Below are 23,418 nucleotides of genomic sequence, written 5' to 3'. Positions count from 1 at the left end.
TCAACATGACCGAAATGGTCAATTGACCCCTTAAGGAGTTATTGTCCTTTACAGGCAATTTTTAACAATTTTCCACTGAAACTACTGGGCCAAGTTCATTATAGATAGAGATAATTGTAAGCAGCAAGATTGTTCAGTAAAGTAAGATGTACAAACACATCACCATCATCAAAACACAATTTTGTGATAAATCCATCTGCGTCCTTTGTTTAATATTCACATAGACCAAGGCGAGCGACACAGGCTCTTTAGAGCCTCTAGTTTATATCTATTATAACCAGCATATCTATAGAACAATGATGTTTGTCAAGCTGCCACATTATGTCCAGTATCCAAGCATAGTGATCCAACATTTCATCGTCAGCTTCTTTAGCATCGTCAGTGTTGTCGACATTTAGGTTCGGTCTGTAGTTAAACTTTTTGTTTATACATTGTTGTTCATCAATAATTTTATCAGACTTTTATGGAATTTTTTAAACTTGAACAGAGGCTTGGTCATGTCAAAAGTTAGTATCCTGGGTAAATTTTAGAAATAATTTTATTCTTGTTCCGCAATTTGCTTATAAAAGGACTATGTTTTATTCATTGTTTGCATACAGATACTATTTGGGATTTAAATTTTTCAGACATGAAATATTTTGTCTATTCTTCATGGAATTATATAACACTCATTTTGTTTCAGAAATCCTTTTATCATCATAAAACAACATCTACAGCAAAACTTTGAAAATGTTTTTTTTTTTTTCAATTAAACTCGGATAAAAAACTTTTTTGCAGTTAACATTTAGCTACAGTCTGTGTTTAAGGTTTTGTTTTAGTCATCATTTAATTGTGTTAAACTTTCATAGAATGTTCTGAGACTGTAATCCAGGAGCATCTGAAATATGAAAATATTTTGATTATTAATGTCAGTAAGCTTTTGATAATTGCTGCAGTTTACATATAAATGGCCTTAGTTATTAATGTCAGTAAGTGTTTGATTATGGCTGCAGTTTACATATAAATGGCCTTAGTTATTGATGTCAGTAAGTGTTTGATTATTGCTGCAGTTTACATATAAATGGCCTTAAATTATTAATGTCAGTTAGCGTTTAGGGTTTTGTTATTAAGTGTTCGTCAGATTTTGTAAATTAATGTTTTTATGAAATTATTTCTCTTATGATTGTCATTTTTACAGATATTAGTGAAGAATATTTGGATTTGATTCCAACAGATGAAATATTAGATGAACTAGCACAGGTTATAGGAGTGGTATCATTCCAACTGGGTATAGAATTAGGATTACCTATAACATCATTAGATACCATTCAATACAACAATGGACGGAATTTAGTCGCACAATGCAAAGATATATTATTCCAGTGGAGAGAAGATCAACGAGTGAAGCCAACCATTGGTGTTTTGGTCCAAGCTCTAGTTAATATTGAAAGAGGTGCTTCATGTTTGGGGGAAATAATTAAAACAGTAGGTGTGAAGAAATACATTCACCACGAGAAAAAGGAGAAGGAGGGAAAGGTTAAGACACTTCTGAAAAGATTAAATCTTTTTCAAAAGAGGAAACAGTAGCAGAGCTTTTGCTTAGTATAATTAACCAACACATATGCTAGCCAGTTGCTTGGCTGTATGTACATTTGAAAAAACAAAACACTCCACCTTTTAGTAATACTTGTAGAAACTGAATAATTGTTTTTCCAAACTCCTTATTCCATTCAATATCTAAACAGTGTTATGTAAATATGTGTTATATTTATTGAAGTTTTATTCTAAATTTTTTCATACTTTTTTTACGTCCTGCTATTGACTTTATATTTGTTTACACAATGACAAGTTATAAATCAACAGAACAATAACTTTAAAACAGGCAGAGGACTATGCATTGTTAAACACTCAGAATGCTTTTTGTCATCACTTGGAATATGCAATTAATAAGATTTAGTTTACATTGTTAATTGTGTCATCCAATGTGATACTATACTGATACTTTTTATAGATGAGGTAACAATTTTATATATTTATGTTATTTTTTTAAACCAACCTTATAATTTGATACGCCAAACGCAAGTGTACTCTACACAAGACTCAGTTGTGTAATTTTAGCGATATTCAAATTATATAAGATATTTTAGAATGCAAGTTTAATTTGTTTTTCGATTATGGTTGCACTTTGTAAATACAGCTGTTTCTCAAACCACGCTTCTTTTTGAAGAATATTCATAGAGACATAACTTGGGAATTTTACCAGTAAATATACACATGCATATTAATAGTCTTCTACCGAAGAAGTCGAAGGGGACTTTAGGTTTGCACTCCGTCCGTCTGTCTGTCCGTCTGTCCATTCTACACTTTTTTCTTCATGCTTTAAGATATTGATTTGAAATTTGGTATATAGTTTTATCATGACAAGTTACAGATCAAGTTATTATTATGTTCCAGTCTGATGATTAAGTGCAGAGTTATGGTCCTCGGACTTACAAAATTCACTTAAATAATCAGTTTTCTACACTTTTTTTTGTTATGCTTGAATATATTTGTAACACTTAGAAACGTGTCCTTCCCCTCAAACGTGTCTGATTCTCCCAAACGTGTCCACATCGACGTCACTGAACTGCAAACATGTCAAGTTGTAAAAGGGCGCCAAAGGGTGTCATTTGTATAAGCGCACAAACAAGCCCACTTCCCCAAATGTGTCCATGTCTAGCTTATTTTTTTTTCTTTTACTGGAACTATCATTCTTGTTCATAATATAAATACGTTGGTTATTTAGGTTATACTTTTTTATCAACATATATTCATTTTACTATTTCATTAAAAAATAAAAATATATTTTTTAATCCTGCAGAATAAGCTTGGTAAAATAGTAACGTCCGTTCGGCTAGTTTTAAATTTCCATTACTTTCATTTAGAACGGCCTCTATTACATACAAAGATTAAAAAAGTTTCTTTCTGAAGTCATTAAAAATCAGTCTTTTTACTCGCTCTTTAAGTTTTTAAATGCAAATTTCAAATAGTATTTATCCTAAATTTTAGGTGTCCGATATCACTAAAGACACACGAACAAGAGACATAACGTCCAGTGCCAAATATTTCATGATTATTTGAATGACATCAGTAAATACTGAAGATAGGTCATATTATCAGGCATGCCTGGAATTTGGGATTGTGCCTAAATTTTTACGGTTACACAGGATAAATACTAGTTGGGATTAAAACCAGATAACTACGCAGATATTGATTTGGAGAGCTTTTAGAATATCAGAAGTGTTGAAAAAGTGAAGTCAATTTTGCACAATAAAAGGCATGATCGGAGATTATTGGTAACACATAATTTACATAGTAAACCATTAATTAATCTGTTCTAGAATTATGTGTATGTTCATTCTAAATGAGCATGAACTACTTGCAACTGGACAACTAGCTAATTTCAGTCAAAAGTTAATTATATGTTACAGATTGAATTTTCAGTTATGGTAATCCGTTACAACCGGCATTGAACAAACTGATGCTAATAAATGACCACTTCATCAACTATGTCTCCCATCACAGAAATGCCGTGAACGTTATTGATGTCATTTGGGATATACATGTATTAACGTGAAAAGACGAGAGACGTTATGGCGTTTAAAGTGGACATGTTTGGGCAAATAACAATTATCGGACACGTTTGGGGGTTATAAAATTGGACACATTTGGACAATATTGAATATTTAGGACACATTTGGGAAGAAAAGACACGTTTGGGTGAATTGGACACGTTTGGGGGGAAGGACACGTTTGGAAGTGTTACAAATTAATTTAATAATTGGTATATAGTTTTATCATGACAAGTTACAGATCAAGTTCGAATTTTGTTCGGGTCTAATGATTTTGTGCAGAGTTATGGTCCTTGTGATAATCAGTTTTTCACACTTGTTTTCGTCATGCTTGAATATATTGACTTTATATTTGTTAAATTGTTTACACCATGACAAGATATAGATAAAGTTAGCATTTTGTTCCAGTAAAATGAATTCTTAACCGGTAGGGGACTATGTATTGCCATGCAGTACTCTCAGAATGCTTGTTTATATTGAAATATGTGGTAATCCTACGGATAAGGTAGGGGTAGTTAAGAAAAAATAGTGTTAGTTTAAACTGTTAAAAGTTCGGGGCATATACACATAAAAAATATGCCGCACAGCCCTATTTTTTTACCTTTGAAAAAATAGAAGTGCATATGAACTTTCCATTCTAGGATAGGATAGGATTTTTTCAAAACTTCATAAAAAAAGTGGTACAGTTTTATCCATAAAAGGAGTTCCTATGGGAAATTGCATTGTCAGTATTTACAGAAATGCAACCTATATTGGGGAAAAAAAGAACCTACAGAATTTAACCACATTTGGTTTGTCTCACAGATTTTAATAGAATTAACTCTAATATAAAGTGTTATAAATATTTCATGAAGATTGAGAAAATCCTTGGCCTTGACTATGATGACTACAGCATAAATTCACAGTTTACAGTATACATAATTTACTTAAAGCCCTGAATGCAAAAAAAATCATAATATATGCATATTTGTAAGTTAAATTGTTAAGAAGTGCTTATACTTACTCTTCGCTGTCATTGAAATTCATAGATCCTTCCTCAAAATTATTGGTGGGATGTTTTTGTCCTGTCCATAACCCAAAAGTAAACCGTAACACCTAAATCTGCTTGTTTGTCACCACGACATAAACAATCAAAGCTAGAAACACAAAAATATCTCAGTAAAACTTACAATAGTGTGTCCTATCCTGAATATGTACTTAATATTCCATATGGCTAGAAACAGCAGAATAATTTAGGACATTTGAGGCCCCAGGGGCAAAAAACAGAGAAAATTGCTTACACCCTAGGTCATCAAACAAATAATTTAACTTGCAAATGCTATTATTTTATGATCTTAAACGTATTTGTATAATTGATAAATAACTGTGCTTGGAAGTTATGCAAAAATCAGATGTTAGCAGTCATTTCTATAAAAATTTAAGTGAATGTGTACATCAGACTGTTATCTGCATATATACAACTATTGCAAATATGGCTTTGTGTAAACACTTCTAGTTCATATATTAGCTAAAGTAAATGTCATCTATATGGTTAGAGATAAAACTGTTGTGTCAAAAATTATAAACTTACCATTTAAGGCAGAAATTGTGAACTTTCATTGACACATAGGCATACAGTAAGATGTTGACTGGAGACAGAGGCAGGATTGTATACTTTATATTGTGAACTGAATTTTAATGTGCGTATTGTTATGCGTTTACTTTTCTACATTGGTTAGATGTATAGGGGGAGGGTTGAGATCTCACAAACATGTTTAACCCCGCCGCATTTTTGCGCCTGTCCCAAGTCAGGAGCCTCTGGCCTTTGTTAGTCTTGTATTATTTTAATTTTAGTTTCTTGTGTACAATTTGGAAATTAGTATGGCGTTCATCATCACTGGACTAGTATATATTTGTTTAGGGGCCAGCTGAAGGACGCCTCCGGGTGCGGGAATTTCTCGCTAAATTGAAGACCTGTTGGTGACCCTCTGCTGTTGTTTTTTATTTGGTCGAGTTGTTGTCTCTTTGACACATTCCCCATTTCCATTCTCAATTTTATTTAAATAATCTTAAATGTTGGAATGATTGACTGCTAAACATTACATTTACAGTATTCTGAAATGCTTTCAATTTGTTATCAGAACAGTTTTAAACAAGTTTTAGGCATTCCATGTCAGAAAACATGCAAAAAGGTTAAGCTGTCAATAATTAAAGTCTTGTTTTTTAAATTGTTAAAAAAAAGTGAAACATGGGAGGAAGTATACAAAGTAAAGTAAAAGAAAACTTAGAGTATATGCGGTGATTTCTTTAAGGCTGTAATTCTGATAAGTAAGTATTAATGTGAGAAAAAGTGTTTTTAGAGATTTTTCTATTTGAATACATGTCTGTTTAGGTTGCACTTTGTAAATACAGCTGTTTCTCAAAACACGCCTCTTTTGCCAAGTCAGGAATATGACAGTTCTTGTCCATTCATTTGTGATGCGTTTTGTTATTTGATTTTGCCATGTGATTATGGACTTTCCGAATTGATTTTCCTCTGAGTTCAGTATTTTTGTGATTTTACTTTTTTGTAAATACAGCTGTTTCTCAAACCACACCTCTTTTGGAGAGATTTAGAATATTTACAGACAATTTTATTTGTTTACATTTTCCCAGTTATGATCTCTATGTTTCATCTCATATAGACATAACATGGAAATGCTACCAGTAAATATACACATGCGTATTGTTTATATTGAAATCTAAGGTAATCCTACAGATAAGGTAGGGGTCGTCTAAACTCTTAGAAGTTCGAGGCATATAAACATTGGAACCCTTAAGGAGTTATTGCCCTTTATAGTCGATGTTTAATTATTTATCAAAATTTTAGTATTCTTTTTTAAAAATCTTCTCTTCTGAAATTACTGGACCAAATTTAACCAAATTTGTCCACAATCATCATTAGAGTATCTAGTTTAAAAAATGTGTGGCGTGACCTGGCCGACCAATCAAGCCATGGCTAAAAATAGTACATAAGGGTAAAATGTAGATTTTGGCTTATATCTCTGACACCAAAGCATTTAGAGCAAATCTGACGCGGGATAAAATTGTTTATCAGATGAAGATCTATCTGCCCTGAAATTTTCAGACAAATCAGTTTCTGCCCCCAAAATAGTAATTTTAAATAAAATTTGCAGTTTTTGGTTTTTATCTTGAATATTATTATAGATAGAAATGAACTGTAAACAGCAATAATGTTCAACAAAGAAAGGTATACAACTAAGTCAACATAACCAAAATTTTCAAATGACCCTTTAAGGAGATATCGCCCTTTATAGTCAATGTTTAACAATTTTCATAAATTTTTGTTAATTTTTGTTAATTTTTAGGAAATATTTTCCACTGTAATTACTGGGCAAAGTTCATTATAGATATAGATATTTGTAGCAACAAGAATGTTCAGTAAAGTAAGATCTACAAACACATCACCATCACAAAAAAACAAAATTTGTCATGAATTTATCTGTGTCCATTTTTTAATATGCACATAGACCAAGGTGAGCGACACAGGCTCTTGAGAGCCTCTAGTTATATAGATTAAACCGTTGGTTTTCCCGTTTGAATGGTTTTACAATAGTAATTGTTGAGGCCCTTTAAAGCTTGCTGTTCGGTGTGAGCCTAGACTCCGTGTTAAAGACCGTATCTTGACCTATAATGGTTTACTTTTATAATGGTGACTTGGATGGAGAGTTGTCTCATTGGCACTCATACCACATCTTTCTATATCTATGAATTGTGTCGATGTGTACATATATTATGATATATATTGTGTCATTGTTACATATGTTGGAGGAATGTATCATGTAAATAAAAGCATTGAATTCCACAGAAACATGACTAATTCTTTATTTACATTCCACAGAAACATGACTAATTCTTTATTTACATTCCACAGAAACATGACTAATTCTTTATTTACATTCCACAGAAACATGACTAATTCTTTATTTACATTCCACGTTTGTGGGTATTGCTGTGTGTATATAAACAAAAATGAATTAAATCTCTAGAAAAAACAACATGCCACAGATATAAACAACTGTACGGACTTCAATAATAAACCCATATTGCATAGTAAGCTATAATTTGTCAATCAGGTCCGTTTCATTGCGGGCTATACAGCATATTTTTTTAAAGGGAGCATGGTGCCCAAAATATGCCTCGATATGACAAAAATATGAAATGACCAACTATTAAAACAAATGGTCTGATTGATAGTATGTAATTCACTTAATATTTTTCCGACTGCAACTAACGACAATAATAATAATAATTATTATTATTATTATAATTATTATCTTTTTAGCTCACCTGGCCTTCTCATTGATAGGCGTCCGTTGTCCGTCGTCTGTATACTTTTACAAAAATCTTCTCCTCTGAAACTACTGTGCCAAATTTTACCATACTTGGCCACAATCATTATTAGGGTATCTAGTTTAAAAAATGTGTCCGGCTATCTGGCTTACCAACTTAGACAGCCGCCATGGCTAAAATAAGACATATGGTAAAAATGTAAATTTTGTCTTATAACTCTAAAACCAAAGGATTTACAGCAAACCTGACATGGGGTATAAAAGAGGGACGAAAGATACCAAAGGGACATAAAAGGAAAAAAAAAGGAAACTCATAAATCTAAAACCAACTGATAACGCCATGGCTAAAAATGAAAGACGAACAAACAACAGCACACATGATAATCATAGAAAAATAAAGAAAAAACAACACGAACCCCACCAAAAAACTAGGTGATCTCAGGTGCTCCGGAAGGGTAAGCAGATCCTGCTCCACATGTGGCACTCGTCGTGTTGCTTATGTGATAATAAATCCGGTAAATAGTCACATTTATGAAAGGGAAGGGGATTGTAGTTACGACGTAAGGAACATATCCGATATCATTTGTGAAACGGTCAACCAACTCGTGATGGCGTCCGTAAAATTTACGAAGGGATGATTTCAACTGCACCATTTGGAACTCTTGGTTTAATAGCTTCCTTGTGAGCAGCAACCCTCTATCAAGAAAATCATGATAGGAAATGCAAGCACGGGAATATCGTATCAATTGGGAAATATATACCCCGTATGCAGGTGATGCTGGAATGTTGCTACTTAGAAATGGAAAGTTCACAAGTGACAATTGGAAAGCTGAAATCATCTCTTTTGTCGTAAAGTTTTGTTTTCAACCGCCCCTCATTGTCAATTTCTAGATGTAAGTCAAGATATGAGTCCGACTTAACTGTATCTGTCGTATCCTTTATCTCTAGCTCGATGGGATAGATGCGTTCCACATAGTCACCAAATTTTGAATTATTTAGTGAATGAACATCATCTTTATAGCGGAAAGTAGAGTTAAAGGATATTGCTAACTTCTTATCTTTCTTCCTAAGAAGTTCCTGCATGAAGTCGGCCTCATAATAATAAAGAAACAAGTCGGCAAGTAAAGGGGCACAGTTTAATTGTTAATCAGGTCAAGATATATCAAGTGGTAGGTTAATCATATTTGGTATGTAATTGTATAAGAATTGGCACATCTTATTTCCATGGAGATTATATGGCCCTGCCCCTCAGTCATGGTCTATTGACTTCGCAACTTTTGCTTATTTTACATGTATTAGTTTGTGATTAGGTCAGTTATGGGGAACCACAAGTTGTAGATCAATGGTATTTGGTATGTAGTTGTGTAAGCTTCGGCATATATCATTTCAATGGAGATAATTTGGGTCCAACCCCTTAGTCATGGTCTATTGACTTTGAAAATTTTCTGAGTTATCATGGATTAGTTTGTGATGAGGTCAGTTCAAGGGGAACCATTAGTGGTAGGCCAGTGTTAATTGGTATTCAATTGTTCGCAGCGACATTAAGGTGGTTTTCCCGCAAAACCGAATAAAAAAACAATGCAGGAGTTATTTCCCCTATCTAGATCAGAATGTGTAATGGCGGGCGACTTTTGACGTTGCAGACACAGTAACAAATGTAGCAATAGGTAAGGTACGCGTATCGCATGAATAATGAAATATATGGCATATGGTGTCTTTTTTAATATTATAATGTATTTTCACATCAAGAAATGGAAATAATTTGAGTGAAAGCTGTATTCATCAAAAGAAAAATAGCAAGCGGAGTTTAAGCTCCGCCCACCTGTTTACCTTATTTGGAAATTCAATGTAGTTGCGAAGCTTGCAGTTTGCTCAAATCAATCCATGTGTTCGTAGATAGGTTTTTGTGTCCTGTTAAATTGTTCCATTTTAAAAGTTTTGGATTCTCATAAATTCTATGTATAACTTTTGGACTGGTTTGAATCTGGTCTATTTCTGTAATTTATTCTTACATACTTTTGATTTTTTAACCCTGTATGCGTACATTGCCTATGTAAATTTTAAAATTGTTTATAATCCTGGTACTTTTGATAACTATTGTATGCACATTGAACGACAAATTTATGTGACGTATATAATTTTTCTGACGTCAGACACTCAAATCAATCCATGTGTTCGTAGATAGAACCAGGTTTAATCCACCATTTTCTACATTTGAAAATGCCTGTACCAAGTCAGGAATATGACAGTTCTTGTCCATTCGTTTTTGATGCGTTTTGTTTTTTGATTTTGCCATGTGATTATGGACTTTTCAAATTGATTTTCCTCTGAGTTCAGTATTTTTGTGATTTTACTTTTTGCAAGTTGGTTAATTGAAAATAACTAAAGTAGCCGTGCACTTGTCAGTTGAGATTATAACGACCTGGTTGAAGAAACTGATGAGAACAAATGCAAAATTTATTCAATATGATCCAATGTCAGGAAAAAACACGACTTAGGTGTAATTTAGATGTAATTCAGGTATTACAATCTAGAGATATCTGTCTGTATCTGTAGTGGTACGTGTAGAATCCTGTTTAGGCTTTTATACACGGTGGAGAAGAGCGCCGATGTTATGGGCGGTGTTCTTGTAGAGCGGTCTTAAATGCCTCTACAGAACCTGCATGCACAACTTTATCTGGTAGTTGGTTCCAGTAAATAGTTGTTTCCACAAAGAATGAATGTTTGTACTGTGGTTTGTTGCTATTTGGTACTTTAAGTCCTTTGGTGTTATTGATAACTTGACGTTCGATAATATTGTCAGTTTCACAGTTTGAATAAGTTTTGGCTTTTATTGTTCGTTTAGGTCTTGCTGGTATGACAAAATTGTCGGCTGGTAGAGCCGGCACCAGACCCTCAACCACCTTGTAAATCAGGATAAGACGGAGGCTGTGTCTTCTTTCCTCTAGCGTCTCCATTTCAAGTTGGCGTCTCATATTAGTTATCGACCCTGTTTCTCGACTCCTGTAGTTTTTCTTGATGAATCGTATGCCTCTGTTTTGGATACGTTCTAGTTTGTCAATATCCCCTTTCATGTATGGGTTCCAGATTGTTGCCCCATATTCCATTGTTGATCTTACTAGGGATATATATGCTACTTTCCTACATGCTTCTGGTACGTTCCTCAAGTTCCTCCGAAGAAAGCCCAAGGTGGCGTTGGCTTTCTTGCTGATGTTATTTATGTGGAAGCTCCATTTCAGATCGTTTGAGATTTGGAGTCCTAAGTAGGGGTTCACTTGTACTTCTTGTAGGATGTGTTTATTAAGCGTGTAGAATTTGTCTGCTTTTTTGTTTATGGATAGAACATAGCACTTTTTGGCGTTGAAACGCATTCCCCATTTGTCGGCCCAGATTTCTAGTTGTTCCAAATCTGTTTGTAGCTTTTGTTGGTCTTGGCTATTTTTAATTGTTCTGTATAATAAACAGTCGTCAGCAAATAGTCTTACTGATGATGTTACACTGTCTGGTAGGTCATTGATGTGGCACAGGAATAGGATTGGTCCTAAGACTGTGCCCTGGGGGACCCCAGAATCAACTGTTGTTTCGCCAGATGATTCGCCTTCCACGATGGTTCTCATTGATCTTGCAGTTAGGAAGTTCTTAAGCCATTTGTGTGTATTTCCTTTAATTCCATACTGATCTAATTTATGTAATAATTTGTTGTGTGGTACTGTGTCGAAAGCTTTTGAAAAATCTAATATGCCTACGTCGATTTGATGTCCCTTGTCATGTTCTTGTAGGAAGTCGTTGATGGTAGTTATGAGTTGGGTTTCACATGAGTATCCTGACCTGAAGCCGTGGTTTAAGTTGGTTAGGATTTTGTTTTTTTCCAGATGTTTTAGGATATGCCTGCATACGATATGTTCTAGAATTTTGCTGTCAGTTGAGATTATAACGACCTGGTTGAAGAAACTGATGAGAACAAATGCAAAATTTATTTACTAAAATGCAGAGGGAATGGCTTGTGCACTAAGAGATCAGATAATAAGGTTCCACTAAAGTCAAAATATAGGACACTTCATAAACATCTAAACTTTGCCTGTATCAGAGGCGGATTTAGGGGGGGCAGGGGGCCCGGGCCCCCCCTTTTTGAGAAAAAATTTGGTTGCTTATATAGGGAATCATTGAAGCGTGACTGAAGCGGCCCCCCTCTTAGGTCAGTCAGTGGGCCCCCACTTATGAAAATTCCTGGATCCGCCACTGTGTATTTTTCAACCTATAATGAATAAAGTCATAAACTATGAGAACATATGTTCGGTGTCTTTCGTATTAAAATGTGTCAAAGAGACAGCAACCCAACCATAGAACAGACAATAGCAGAAGGTCACCAACTTGTTTTCGTGTTCAGACGTTTTATCTTCTATGTTTCGTGTTTAGTAGGATGACTTGATGTGTGCTTCATGTTTCCCCTTATTTATTTTCCTTCTCGTGCTTTTGACATACATCATGTACATGACATATTATTTTTATACAGTATATATAATAATTATAATCAGTATTAAAATTGAAGAGTCACTGCATCCACTTTCCCTCTTAAATTAGAGTACATGGATGATATCAAATATCTGAACTGTGTCCCTGTTCAGTGTTCAGCTATATACATGTATATACCCAGTAATAAGAATCGAGCCATAATGGTATTTTTAAAATTTTCATTGCGAGACCTCATGTCCAAGAGGCAGGAAAAAAACCCACTTGTAATAAAGCTGTGTATTATGGTATAACAGACAATTGTGTACAAGCATGAACGGATGCAAATCATATCATTTATTAAATGGAAAAGGCCACAGCCTGTTTAGAAACGGTCAATTTTGACGGTATATTAAAGTCAGTCTGTCTGTCTGTTCCAGAATTGAATATTTTTCGTCGAATCTTTCTCAGGAAAATAACATGGACTTCTTAAATTTGGTTTGAGGGTTTATATGAGTCAGCAATACCGTGTGATGCTTTTTCATATTCATCACTCAACAAATTCCTGTGTACCTTAAAATTCTTAAAGTGTATGGGGGTATCAAAAGTGATCAGTAGCTCACAGATTCACTTGTTTGTTTTATAGTATATTATATTTTTTGTGGGGGAGGGGGCTGGCTATTGTGAGCAGTGTTCTCAGCACTTCTAGTTAATCATAAAAATTACATTAAGACGAGCAAAAATTAGCAACATGCATATCCTGGGTTCATTTAATTTGCATTAATATAAACATTGTCATTAAAACATTTAATCCCGCTGCAAATGTTTGCACCTGTTCTAAGTCAGGAATCTGATGTACAGTAGTTGTCGTTTGTTTATGTAATTTATAAGTGTCTCTCGTTTCTTGTTTTTTATATAGATTAGACCGTTTGTTTTCCTGTTTGAGTGGTTTTACACTTGTAATTTTGGGGCCCTATATAGCTTGTTTATTGATGTGAGCCAAGGCTCCGTGTTGAAGGCCATACATTGACCCACATGTATAATGGTTTACTTTTATAAATTGTTATTTGGATGGACATGATAGAGAGTTGTCTCATTGGCACTCACACCACATCTTCCTACATTGTATTTCTATTGAATGGCAAAAGTGATTTCTTTATTTTAAAAAATATATGATTCATTATCATGATTATACATGTTACGATGTATACACAGGTTCATACTATTTTTGACATACATGACATATAGCTCTGTAATTTTATTCACTACTTGTACATCTTTGGATTTTAAATGTTTGGCTTTGAGCGTTCCTGATGAAGGTAAATCCAGACTCAGCCAGAAAAGTGCTATGGACGCATGAAATTATTGAACCTGCTGTTTTCAATTTTTCATGCTCCTTTATTTAAAAAAAAAGGTATATAATTACATTCTCTTTTTTTTTAGGTCACCTGACAACAACAGGATTGAGGTTACAGTATGCCATTCAAGCTGTGATGAAATATAAAGTAATGGTTTGAATTTGGAGAGCTTCATTACATGTATTATAGACAGGTAAATTGTTTTATCCTGCAATTATCTACATGATCTAACTATTGTACATGTACAATGGGACGACTCACCTGAAGGGTCCCAAGTTAAACAGAAATTAAAAACTATATATATGTCATCATTTAGGCCTTATGGCCTTCAACAATGAGAAAAACACATTCTGCCACATTGTCTTCTCTAAAAGGCGCCAAATCATAATATTAATAAACCTGTTGAAGTAGAAAACTAATGGCCTTATTTATGTGAGAAAAAAGTGAATGAACAAACAAACAAACAAACAGCAACAAACAAGTACTCAATTAAATATTACAGACACATACATAGTCAGGGGTACTACATGTATTTGTACAAGTTTATTTTATTTACTTGAAGAAGTAAAAAAAAATACACATAACACGTATAAGTAAATAGATAATGTTTGAATAATCTAGCCTTAATTTTCTCAAAAATTTACTTGTACAAGTAAACCATGTAAACATTTCTTTCAATCCTAAAAAAAATCCTCAAGTTTTGAGATGTGAATCATGCCTTTAATGATCATGGTGATTTTTCCCAGTTTAGCTCAATTTTTTTTTTTATTTTAAGTTCAATGTTTCATCTCATTATATGAATCCATCAAAGAAATTGATTGAGCAAAGATCTTGTATATTTGTGCAAGGCTTTCAAAAATTGCTCCTTTGAGGCTTGTAAATGAGCAGTGGTATGAAGATAACAGACAAATGGGATTTTCATTGTCTATGAAATTACACTTAAATGATTAGTAAAGACATCTGTAGAGAGTACACAATTTAAAATTCGATTAGTGCAAAGACATCTCAAGAATTCAAGAAAGAAAAAAGGATGTAAAACAAGTACAATGTAAAACATTCTGAATGTGTAAGGGACATAACTATGCCATTTTTTGGTTTACCCATACAACATGTACAAGTAAATAAGATTCACTTGTATAAGTATCCTACAAATTCACTTTTTTTTTCCATTCTTCAAGAATTGCAATACAATAATTAATGTACTTAATATAAATCATGATAATTTCTGAATTCAAAATGAAGTAAAATTGAGAATGGAAATGGGGAATGTGTCAAAGAGACAACAACCCGACCAAATAAAAAAAAAATAACAGCAGGTCACCAACATGTAATTCCCGCACCCGGAGGCGTCCTTCAGTGTCTGTATATATATGTACGAGCAGTAATATTTATTTACACAGACATGACAGATATGCCTATAACCATGATAATAATAATATACTGAACTTGCTAGCTAAAATTTCTTGTGGATTCTTGATATTGATCATGTTGATATTGAAGTATTCCTGTCACTGTTCATATTTGGAAAAGGAGATACAAAATAATGAAGTTCAACATAATATTTAAATATTTATTACATTTTACATAGTGCGCCTTATTAAAATGTGTTTGGAAAATTTATTTTTTGTTCAAATGTTGAATGAAGACATTACTACTGGTAAAAAAGGACGAGAATTATTTTGTTAGCATTTTAACAGTACTTTTTGAAGAAGTATGTTTGCACTAACTTTTGATTACTTTTCTCATATTGAAAATTTCATTTGATATATACATTGTACTTGTATTATATTTGCATTTTCATATTTCAGGGATGAAGACCTGCAGTCAGACACCAGTTAAAAGTTACTTATAACTCATCATGGCCATTATGGAAGATCTGATTAAAATTTGTCTAGAAAGCCACCAAATATGTCCATGAAAAATAGAAAAATGACAGCAATTCTACATAATGTACCGTACTAAGTAGAAGCATTGACTGTTTCAAAACCAAATGAATCGGAATTTAGTGTATTGATGCTGAAATAGAGAGGAATGTTATTAATTGGACAATTTAACTTCTTTTTCATCATTATTGAAGTTGATGTATACCATGTTAAAGAGTTTTTACTTGACACATGTGACAGTTAAAAGGAATACCAAATATACATAATAAAGGCCGTTTGGAGATTTGTGAATAGTCTTAAAATAGGAGTTTCAAAAAGGATTTCAGTTAAAATATTGTATTTCACGGATGTCAGAAATGTAATTTTATGTCTCTTTCATGAAATGTTTTAAAAAATCTGCAATATCTAACCAAGACGAGTGAGAGATCTACAGATAGACATATGATATTCAGTTGAACTGTAAACATGGTAAAGGGGAATTTTGAAATATTCATTTATAAGACTTCTATGAGTGTTTTGTTATTTTTATGGCAATTACAAGAAAGCGATGTAAAAAGTAATTCAATATAGATATTAATCCTACCAGAAAACTTACAGATATCATATGTACATTTCAGACATATATACAAATTACATCATGTACATTGTACATGTACAAATGTAAGCATGCAATTCACTGATGCACCACCTATGTAGTTACATGTACATGTAATTATAAAAGTAAGAATATGACATACATGACATATGATTGCCAATGAAACAACTCTCAATCAGAGAACAACTAGTCATATACATGTATTAGCCACCAGAGAACAAGAAAATCATAGTTTGTCATGGTTTATATTTCAATCTCATTTCATAACACAGACTATACAGGTTTACAAAATGTTCAAAAGCATTATAAAGTGTTTTGATTTCAGTTGTTGGTCATATTGATGTTGGCCTTCAATACTGAGCAAGACCTCTGTACAAATGTACAAATGTAACATCCACAGAATGTTTGAACCAAAAAATGTTGGATATTTTTCTTTGCTTGCATTTATCATGTACATGTTGTGTAGCTGCTCTTTTGTACATATGTACATTAACATGTTCATATGCATTTAATTTTCTACTGGTATACATGGTATACTTGGAAACTTGTGATGGAATATTTCCACAGTATAAAAAATTCTTATATCTAGCAAGATTAGCAACTGATGTTAGATATACATGTACAGCATTATATTACCATATGCATCATGTGCATACATAATACATTTTACATGTACATTTGTATGGCAATGAGACACCATTTCCAACACACAGACAGAAATTACTTTCTATATATTTTAAATTTGAATGCATCATACATGTAATTACATGTATGTATATGTAGTACAGCTAGAATTTCATTAAAAAAAAGATGATGTGGTATAATTGCCAATGAAGTTTTGATTAACAATTAAGTTGTATTATTTTTTGTGATTGGGTCAGGTAAAGATTAACCCATGATTTTTGGTAGGCAGTACATTGTAGTTCTATAACCGTTACTATGGTTAACACGTACATACAAAAATGTACATTGTATCATTTTATGAGTTTCCGTCTGACTAATTGTCCTTTCCCCTATATCATGGAAATCGATTCATTCTGATTGATCTGACACTTCGGGATTGTGGTTATGTATAAATTATATTAAGTTAGTTAATTCTGTATTTAGATGTATATTCTGGTACATAAAATTTATTCTATTAGGACAGAAAAGAAATACCATTTCATTTGACTCCAATCTCAGCAGTTGATAAGAAATAAGTTTTCTGATTTTAACATCTTTGAGATGAACATGATGAACCTGAATTAAAATATTATGGCACTTAATAATGAAAACACAATTGATTGATTGTGCTGAATGTCACATAAGCACATACGACTATTTCTTTGCTGTCCATTTGTATTGGTGGACACTTTGCACAGAAGGCAGGAATTTAATATGAAATGAGCGGCAGTAAAAAATAGGTCCCTATTTCCAACTTCATGATAGAATTGTATTCTTTGATGTCTTTTGAGGTTGAGAAATTAAGATGATATATTTACAAGGCTGCAGATTGAATCATAGGTACAATGTACACTGTACATATATACCTAAATCTGAAACAAATCAGATGAGATTAAAATAAGTCGTATACAATGTATGCATCTGAAATAATTTTTGAAACTGGTATATACATGTAGTGGAAGCATAAATTATAGAGCACAAAGTTTGTTTTTTTTAAATTTGGGGTACTCAATGTCTTATCTTTTAATCTTTACTCCAAAAGGTAGTTTGTGCAAATATTGAAACTCACACATTCTATGAAAAAAGGAATTATATCCCCAATGTTAATGCTGGTGTACAAATTTTAAAATGTATGCCTTTGAATTACGAACATAAAAAAATCAGTAAAAGTAGGGCAGAATAATTTTACCAAGTAACTGTAAGGATATTAGAATAAGTCAAATACTGCTCCAGATTGGTTGAAAGGGAATATTCTGTGTAATAAGACGCAGGAAATAACTATGGAGTCCGACATAATAAAAAAAAAAGCAAGCCATACAAAAAAACGGGCATAGCAGCTGGTGAAAATAGATGCAAAAGAATCACCAGAATGAATCTAAAAGTGACAAATCATGATTTACAATTGATACCAGTCACACTTGATAAGCAGGAGATATTCAACAAATAAAATCTCCATCTATTGATGTGATGCAGGTAGGAGTTAAGTATATTTATAATTTAAACATTACCAATGCCACACCCAATTTCTTTATTAATACAGCTTTTTTCATTAAAATGTTAATGATTCACAATACACAAACACTAGAAGAGACCTAGTAGGCTAATCTATTAAAATTTATATAATGAACTTTTACTTGCAGAACGAGAACTATACAAGCACACGAGATGCGATTCCGGATTTGAACCAAAAAAAGGGGGAAGGCTGCATGCCCCAACACTACATGCATGTAACCCACGTATGGGGTGTATAATAATGACCTTGTTAACTGGGCATTTAAAAAGTCGGAATGCGAGTACATATGTTCAAACTCTTTTAGATCATTTTTTAGTAGCAATAAACAAAAGAACTATGTCAATTGGACATGCTTTGATACTATTTATGCACTTGAATTTTTACTTGATAACATTTTTGTTCGCTTTGGAGATTCCGTATATCGTCAAGTTATTGGAATTCCAATGGGGACTAACTGTGCACCACTTATTGCGGACCTGTTTTTGTATTGTTATGAGTTACAATTTATGACTAAAATTAGCAAAGACCCATCAAAACAACATTTGATACAAAAATTTAACAATACTTTTAGATATTTGGATGATATATTGGCTCTAAACAATGACGACTTCAGTATGTATACTAAAGAAATTTATCCTGTAGAACTTACTTTAAATAAAGCTAATGATAACAATGACCACTGCCCTTTCCTCGATCTTGATATCTATATCATAAACGGGAAGCTTAATACAAAAATTTATGATAAAAGAGATGATTTTTCATTTCCTATTGTTAATTATCCATTTTTAGATGGTGACGTTCCCTTGTCACCATCTTATGGTGTTTATATATCTCAACTTGTACGATTCGCTCGGGTATGTAACAATGTATTAGATTTTAGCGAGAGAAATTTATGTATTACTGAAAAATTATTACACCAGGGTTTTCGATATCACAAACTGGTCAAAACATTTACTAAATTTTATCACCGGTATAAGGAAATAATTCGTAAATATAACTCAACATGCAGACATCTTATACGTTCAGGTATTTCACATCCAAAATTTTATGGAAATATTCTTTATAAAGCACAAAAATGTCAGTATTCTCCTCAGAAACTAACAAAACCTTTAAATAGACTTATTAAAAGGGGATATAGTTACGATACTGTTGTCAGGTCATTAAAGATAGCATATTTTGGATTTAACATTGATTCACTGATAGGGTCTTTGCATCGGAACTAAACACATTTATTTCTAAAAAAACAGTTGTTGGCATGACACGGGTTATGTTCTTCTCATATATTTTATGATAGTATGATACTAAACCCCTAACGGGAGGGATTGTACCTGATATTCATATGATGAAGACATAATCTTTCAATCAGTTTAATTGAGGTCTGGAGCTGGCATGTCAGTTAACTGCTAGTAGTCTGTTGTTATTTATGTATTATTGTCATTTTATTTATTTTCTTTTGTTACATCTTTTGACATCAGACTCGGACTTCTCTTGAACTGAATTTTAATGTGCGTATTGTTATTCTTTTACTTTTCTACATTGGCTAGAGGTATAGGGGGAGGGTTGAGATCTCATAAACATGTTTAACCCCGCCGCAATTTTGCGCCTGTCCCAAGTCAGGAGCCTCTGGCCTTTGTTAGTCTTGTATGATTTTAAATTTTAGTTTCTTGTGTATAATTCGGAGTTTAGTATGACGTCCATTATCACTGTACTATTATGCATATTTTAGGGGCCAGCTGAAGGACACCTACGGGTGCGGGAATTCTCGCTACATTGAAGACCCATTGGTTGCCTTCGGCTGTTGTTTGCTCTATGGTCGGGTGGTTGTCGCTTTGACATATTCACCATTTCCTTTCTCAATTTTATTGTAGGCTTATCTATTAAATTAATTTATATATTGAACTTTGATTTGTAGAACAAGAACTATACAAGCACCCGAGATGCGATTCCGGATTTGAACAAAAAAGGGGGGAAGGCTGCATGCCCCAACACTACATGCATGTAACCCCCGTTTGGGGTGTATAATAATGACCTGAATAATTATGTTTTTTGCCTTCAATAATTTAAATAGCAATAAGACAATAGTTGTTTCAAACTTCGCACAAACATATTATCAAATGAAACGCCGGTGAAAACAAAATATACCGTTGTTTTCCCGTCAGCCGATCCGACTACTAGAGGGTCTTTCAAACGCTTTTTTCGTGCATTTTAGGGCGATTATGCTACAACATGTTAGAATAATTGAAAAGTGCAGGTGCAAGAGCTATACCAACCCACTGCATGCTGGTATTGGTAGAAAGGCCACATTTCAAACTTTTCGAAAAGTGCTGCTACTAGTTATATAGCGTTCGTGTAAAAGAAATTTCACAACCCGAAGTGCCAAAAAATCAATAAATCGATTAAATTCACCATGTTTTATTGTTTTTTAATTACAAAACCTCTAATGAAAATTAAGTGGCAGCACTTTTCCAGTAAAACAAGTTATCCTGATTACAACGAGCCCAAATTCAGGGCGATCCGATTTCATCTTGCACCTGCACTTTTGACTTTTTTGGGAAATGTCTTTACTTTCAGTTTAAAGTCGAGTGACACTAGTGTATTTATATTTTTCTAAAAATAAAAGTTTGTAATATAAATAAGAATAGACCCTTTTCCCCCCGATTACTCATATGACGTGTATTTTGGCTTTTAGGCAGAGAAAACTCACTTTGAGTACAATATGATTTTTTTTTTGTGTATAAAAATGGAAATTTTCTTGAAACGACCTTAACACCCCTGCGTTTAAGCATTGGCACATCTTATTTCCATGGAAAATATTTGGCCTCAACCCAATATTTGGCCTCTAATGACTTTGAAACAACTTATAAAAAAGAAGATGTGGTATGATTGCCAATGAGACAACTATCCACAAAAGACCAAAATGACACAGACATTAACAACAATAGGTCACCGTACGGCCTTAAACAATGAGCAAAGCCCATACCGCATAGTCAGCTATAAAAGGCCCCGATAAGACAATGTAAAAGAATTCAAACGAGAAAACTAACGGCCTTATTTATGTAAAAAAATGAACGAAAAACAAATATGTAACGCATAAACAAACGACAACCACTGAAGTACAGGCTCCTGACTTTGGACAGGCACATTCATAAATAATGTGGCGGGGTAAAACATGTTAGCGGGATCCCAACCCTCCCCCTAACCTGGGACAGTGGTATAACAGTACAACATAAGAACGAACTATAAAAATCAGTTGAAAAAGGCGTAACTCATCAGATAGACAAAAATACAATTGGACATGGTTAGTTAACATGTATTAGTTCGTGATTATATCAGTTTAAGATGAACTGCTAATGTTAAGTCAATGATATTTGGTATACAAATTTATTGGTATTTGCAAGTATCGTTTCCATGGAGATTATATAGCGCCACCCCCTCTTATAAACTTTGAAACTTTTCTATATTTTACTGGTTAATGTTTGTATTTAGATTTGGGAACAGCTGATGATAATTGAATGGTCATGATGGTATTTGGTATAATCAAAATTAAAAAAGGCGAGACATATCTCTGTGATAACAGTTTATTCAATGTGAAAACTATTACTTCATTAATGTTGATCAGTTTGTGAACTTCTGGGATCAAACTCCAAGTGTTCGTTATCCGTGTTTGTCGCTGAGCCTATAATATAAGTTAAACAATTCTATCAATGAAAGCGTGAAAATTAGGGCAATTGCTGACTGACATCACAGTTGCGGAACAATATCCTCTTACTCTAGCGCAGTAATTGAATTCACCCCCAGTTTTTGTGGGGTTCGAGTTGTTGTTGTACCATTAAATGTGACATTTTGCTCACCCATCGTTGTCAATATAATTCACTTTGATGCGGCCGTCATAAAATTGAGAGGTTCGTCGCTATAAAAATCGTTTCAATCCCCTATTTCCTTCATTTAAAAATGACTGTAAGAAGTTAGGAATATGACAGTTCTTGACCATTCGTTTGATGTGTTTTATCATTTGATTTTTCCATTTGATTGGGGACTTTCCGTTTTGAATTTTCCTCGGAGTTCATTATTTTTGTGATTTTACTTTTTATCGACGTTAATAGATTAAGGATTGTGAATTGCCAATGAGAACATTTAACAACTCGAAAAGTATTAGTAAAGTCTCGTTTTAGCGACCTTTTATTGCATACGAGGCAAATGGTAAACACAATTGTATTGCACTAAACATTTGTTGTTAAAAACTAATCGGTATACACTTATAATACATAGTACATGTACTAATGGAAGCCGTAATCGCTCAACGGTCAAAAATAGTTACCAACACTAACAGCAATCTTTTAAACACTTAATAATAGTTATCAAAATACAAGGATTATAATTTAGTACGCCAGACGCGCGTTTTGTCTACATCAGACTTATCAGTGACGCTCATATCAAAATATATTTTTATAACATACTGCATCAGTGCATAAAACAGGTTATGACACACGAACCCAAGCTGTACATCACCATTAACATGTCATGTAGACTTCAAGCCGCTCACGCGCGTTTTTTTCTTCTCTTGTAGATGCTCTCACATAAAAGCAAGATGTGGTATGAGTGCCAATGAGACAATTCTCCATCCAAATCATAATTTATAAAAGTTAACCATTATAGGTCAAGGTACGGTCTTCACCATTGAGCCTAGGCTCACACTGAATAGCAAGCTATAAAGTACCCTAATAAAATACCAGTGTAAACCCATGCAAACGGGTAAACTAACGGTCTAATAGATATGAATAAAAAGAAACGACAAACACTTATGAACCAAAGAAACAAACGACAACCACTGATTACATCAGATTCCTATACTTATAAATATTTTAAAAAGTATAAGTTGTTAAAAATGTAAATTTCAAAAATTATCAGCATGAGAAGATCTGTCTTCTCTTACATTCTATTTTGGAGTTATTGCCCTTGATATATATTTTTTTTCATTGTTTAAATGGGTTATTTCTTCTTAAGATATAGAAACTTAGTTAAATATGTAAATTGCA

At 33.3% G+C, this 23,418-nt stretch overlaps 2 protein-coding genes and 1 long non-coding RNA gene across 4 annotated transcripts in view; all 3 read left to right on the top strand.

The window, feature by feature from the left end:
- The window catches only part of LOC143051542 (uncharacterized), a 241,552-nt gene extending 234,112 nt beyond the window's left edge, over positions 1–7,440 (top strand). The window contains exon 13 of the mRNA XM_076224436.1: positions 1,178–7,440. Coding sequence (XP_076080551.1) covers positions 1,178–1,566 — 389 coding nt within the window. The 3' untranslated portion in view covers positions 1,567–7,440. The remainder of the gene's footprint in view (positions 1–1,177) is intronic.
- Positions 1–23,418, top strand: part of LOC143051556 (uncharacterized) — a 194,815-nt gene that overhangs the window by 119,417 nt on the left and 51,980 nt on the right. The gene's annotated exons all lie outside the window — the stretch shown is intronic.
- Positions 9,489–16,117, top strand: LOC143051507 (uncharacterized). 2 transcript variants are annotated; one of them, XR_012970812.1, is made up of 3 exons: positions 9,489–9,588; positions 13,814–13,921; positions 15,537–16,117. It is a non-coding gene; the product is annotated as an uncharacterized LOC143051507 (long non-coding RNA). The 2 variants fall into 2 exon arrangements; XR_012970813.1 differs by having other exon boundaries at positions 9,529–9,593.

Source organism: Mytilus galloprovincialis, chromosome 11, assembly GCF_965363235.1.
Source record: "Mytilus galloprovincialis chromosome 11, xbMytGall1.hap1.1, whole genome shotgun sequence".
In the NCBI taxonomy this organism is placed as follows: Eukaryota; Metazoa; Mollusca; class Bivalvia; order Mytilida; family Mytilidae; genus Mytilus; species Mytilus galloprovincialis.
This window is presented reverse-complemented; position numbering and strand designations above follow the sequence as displayed.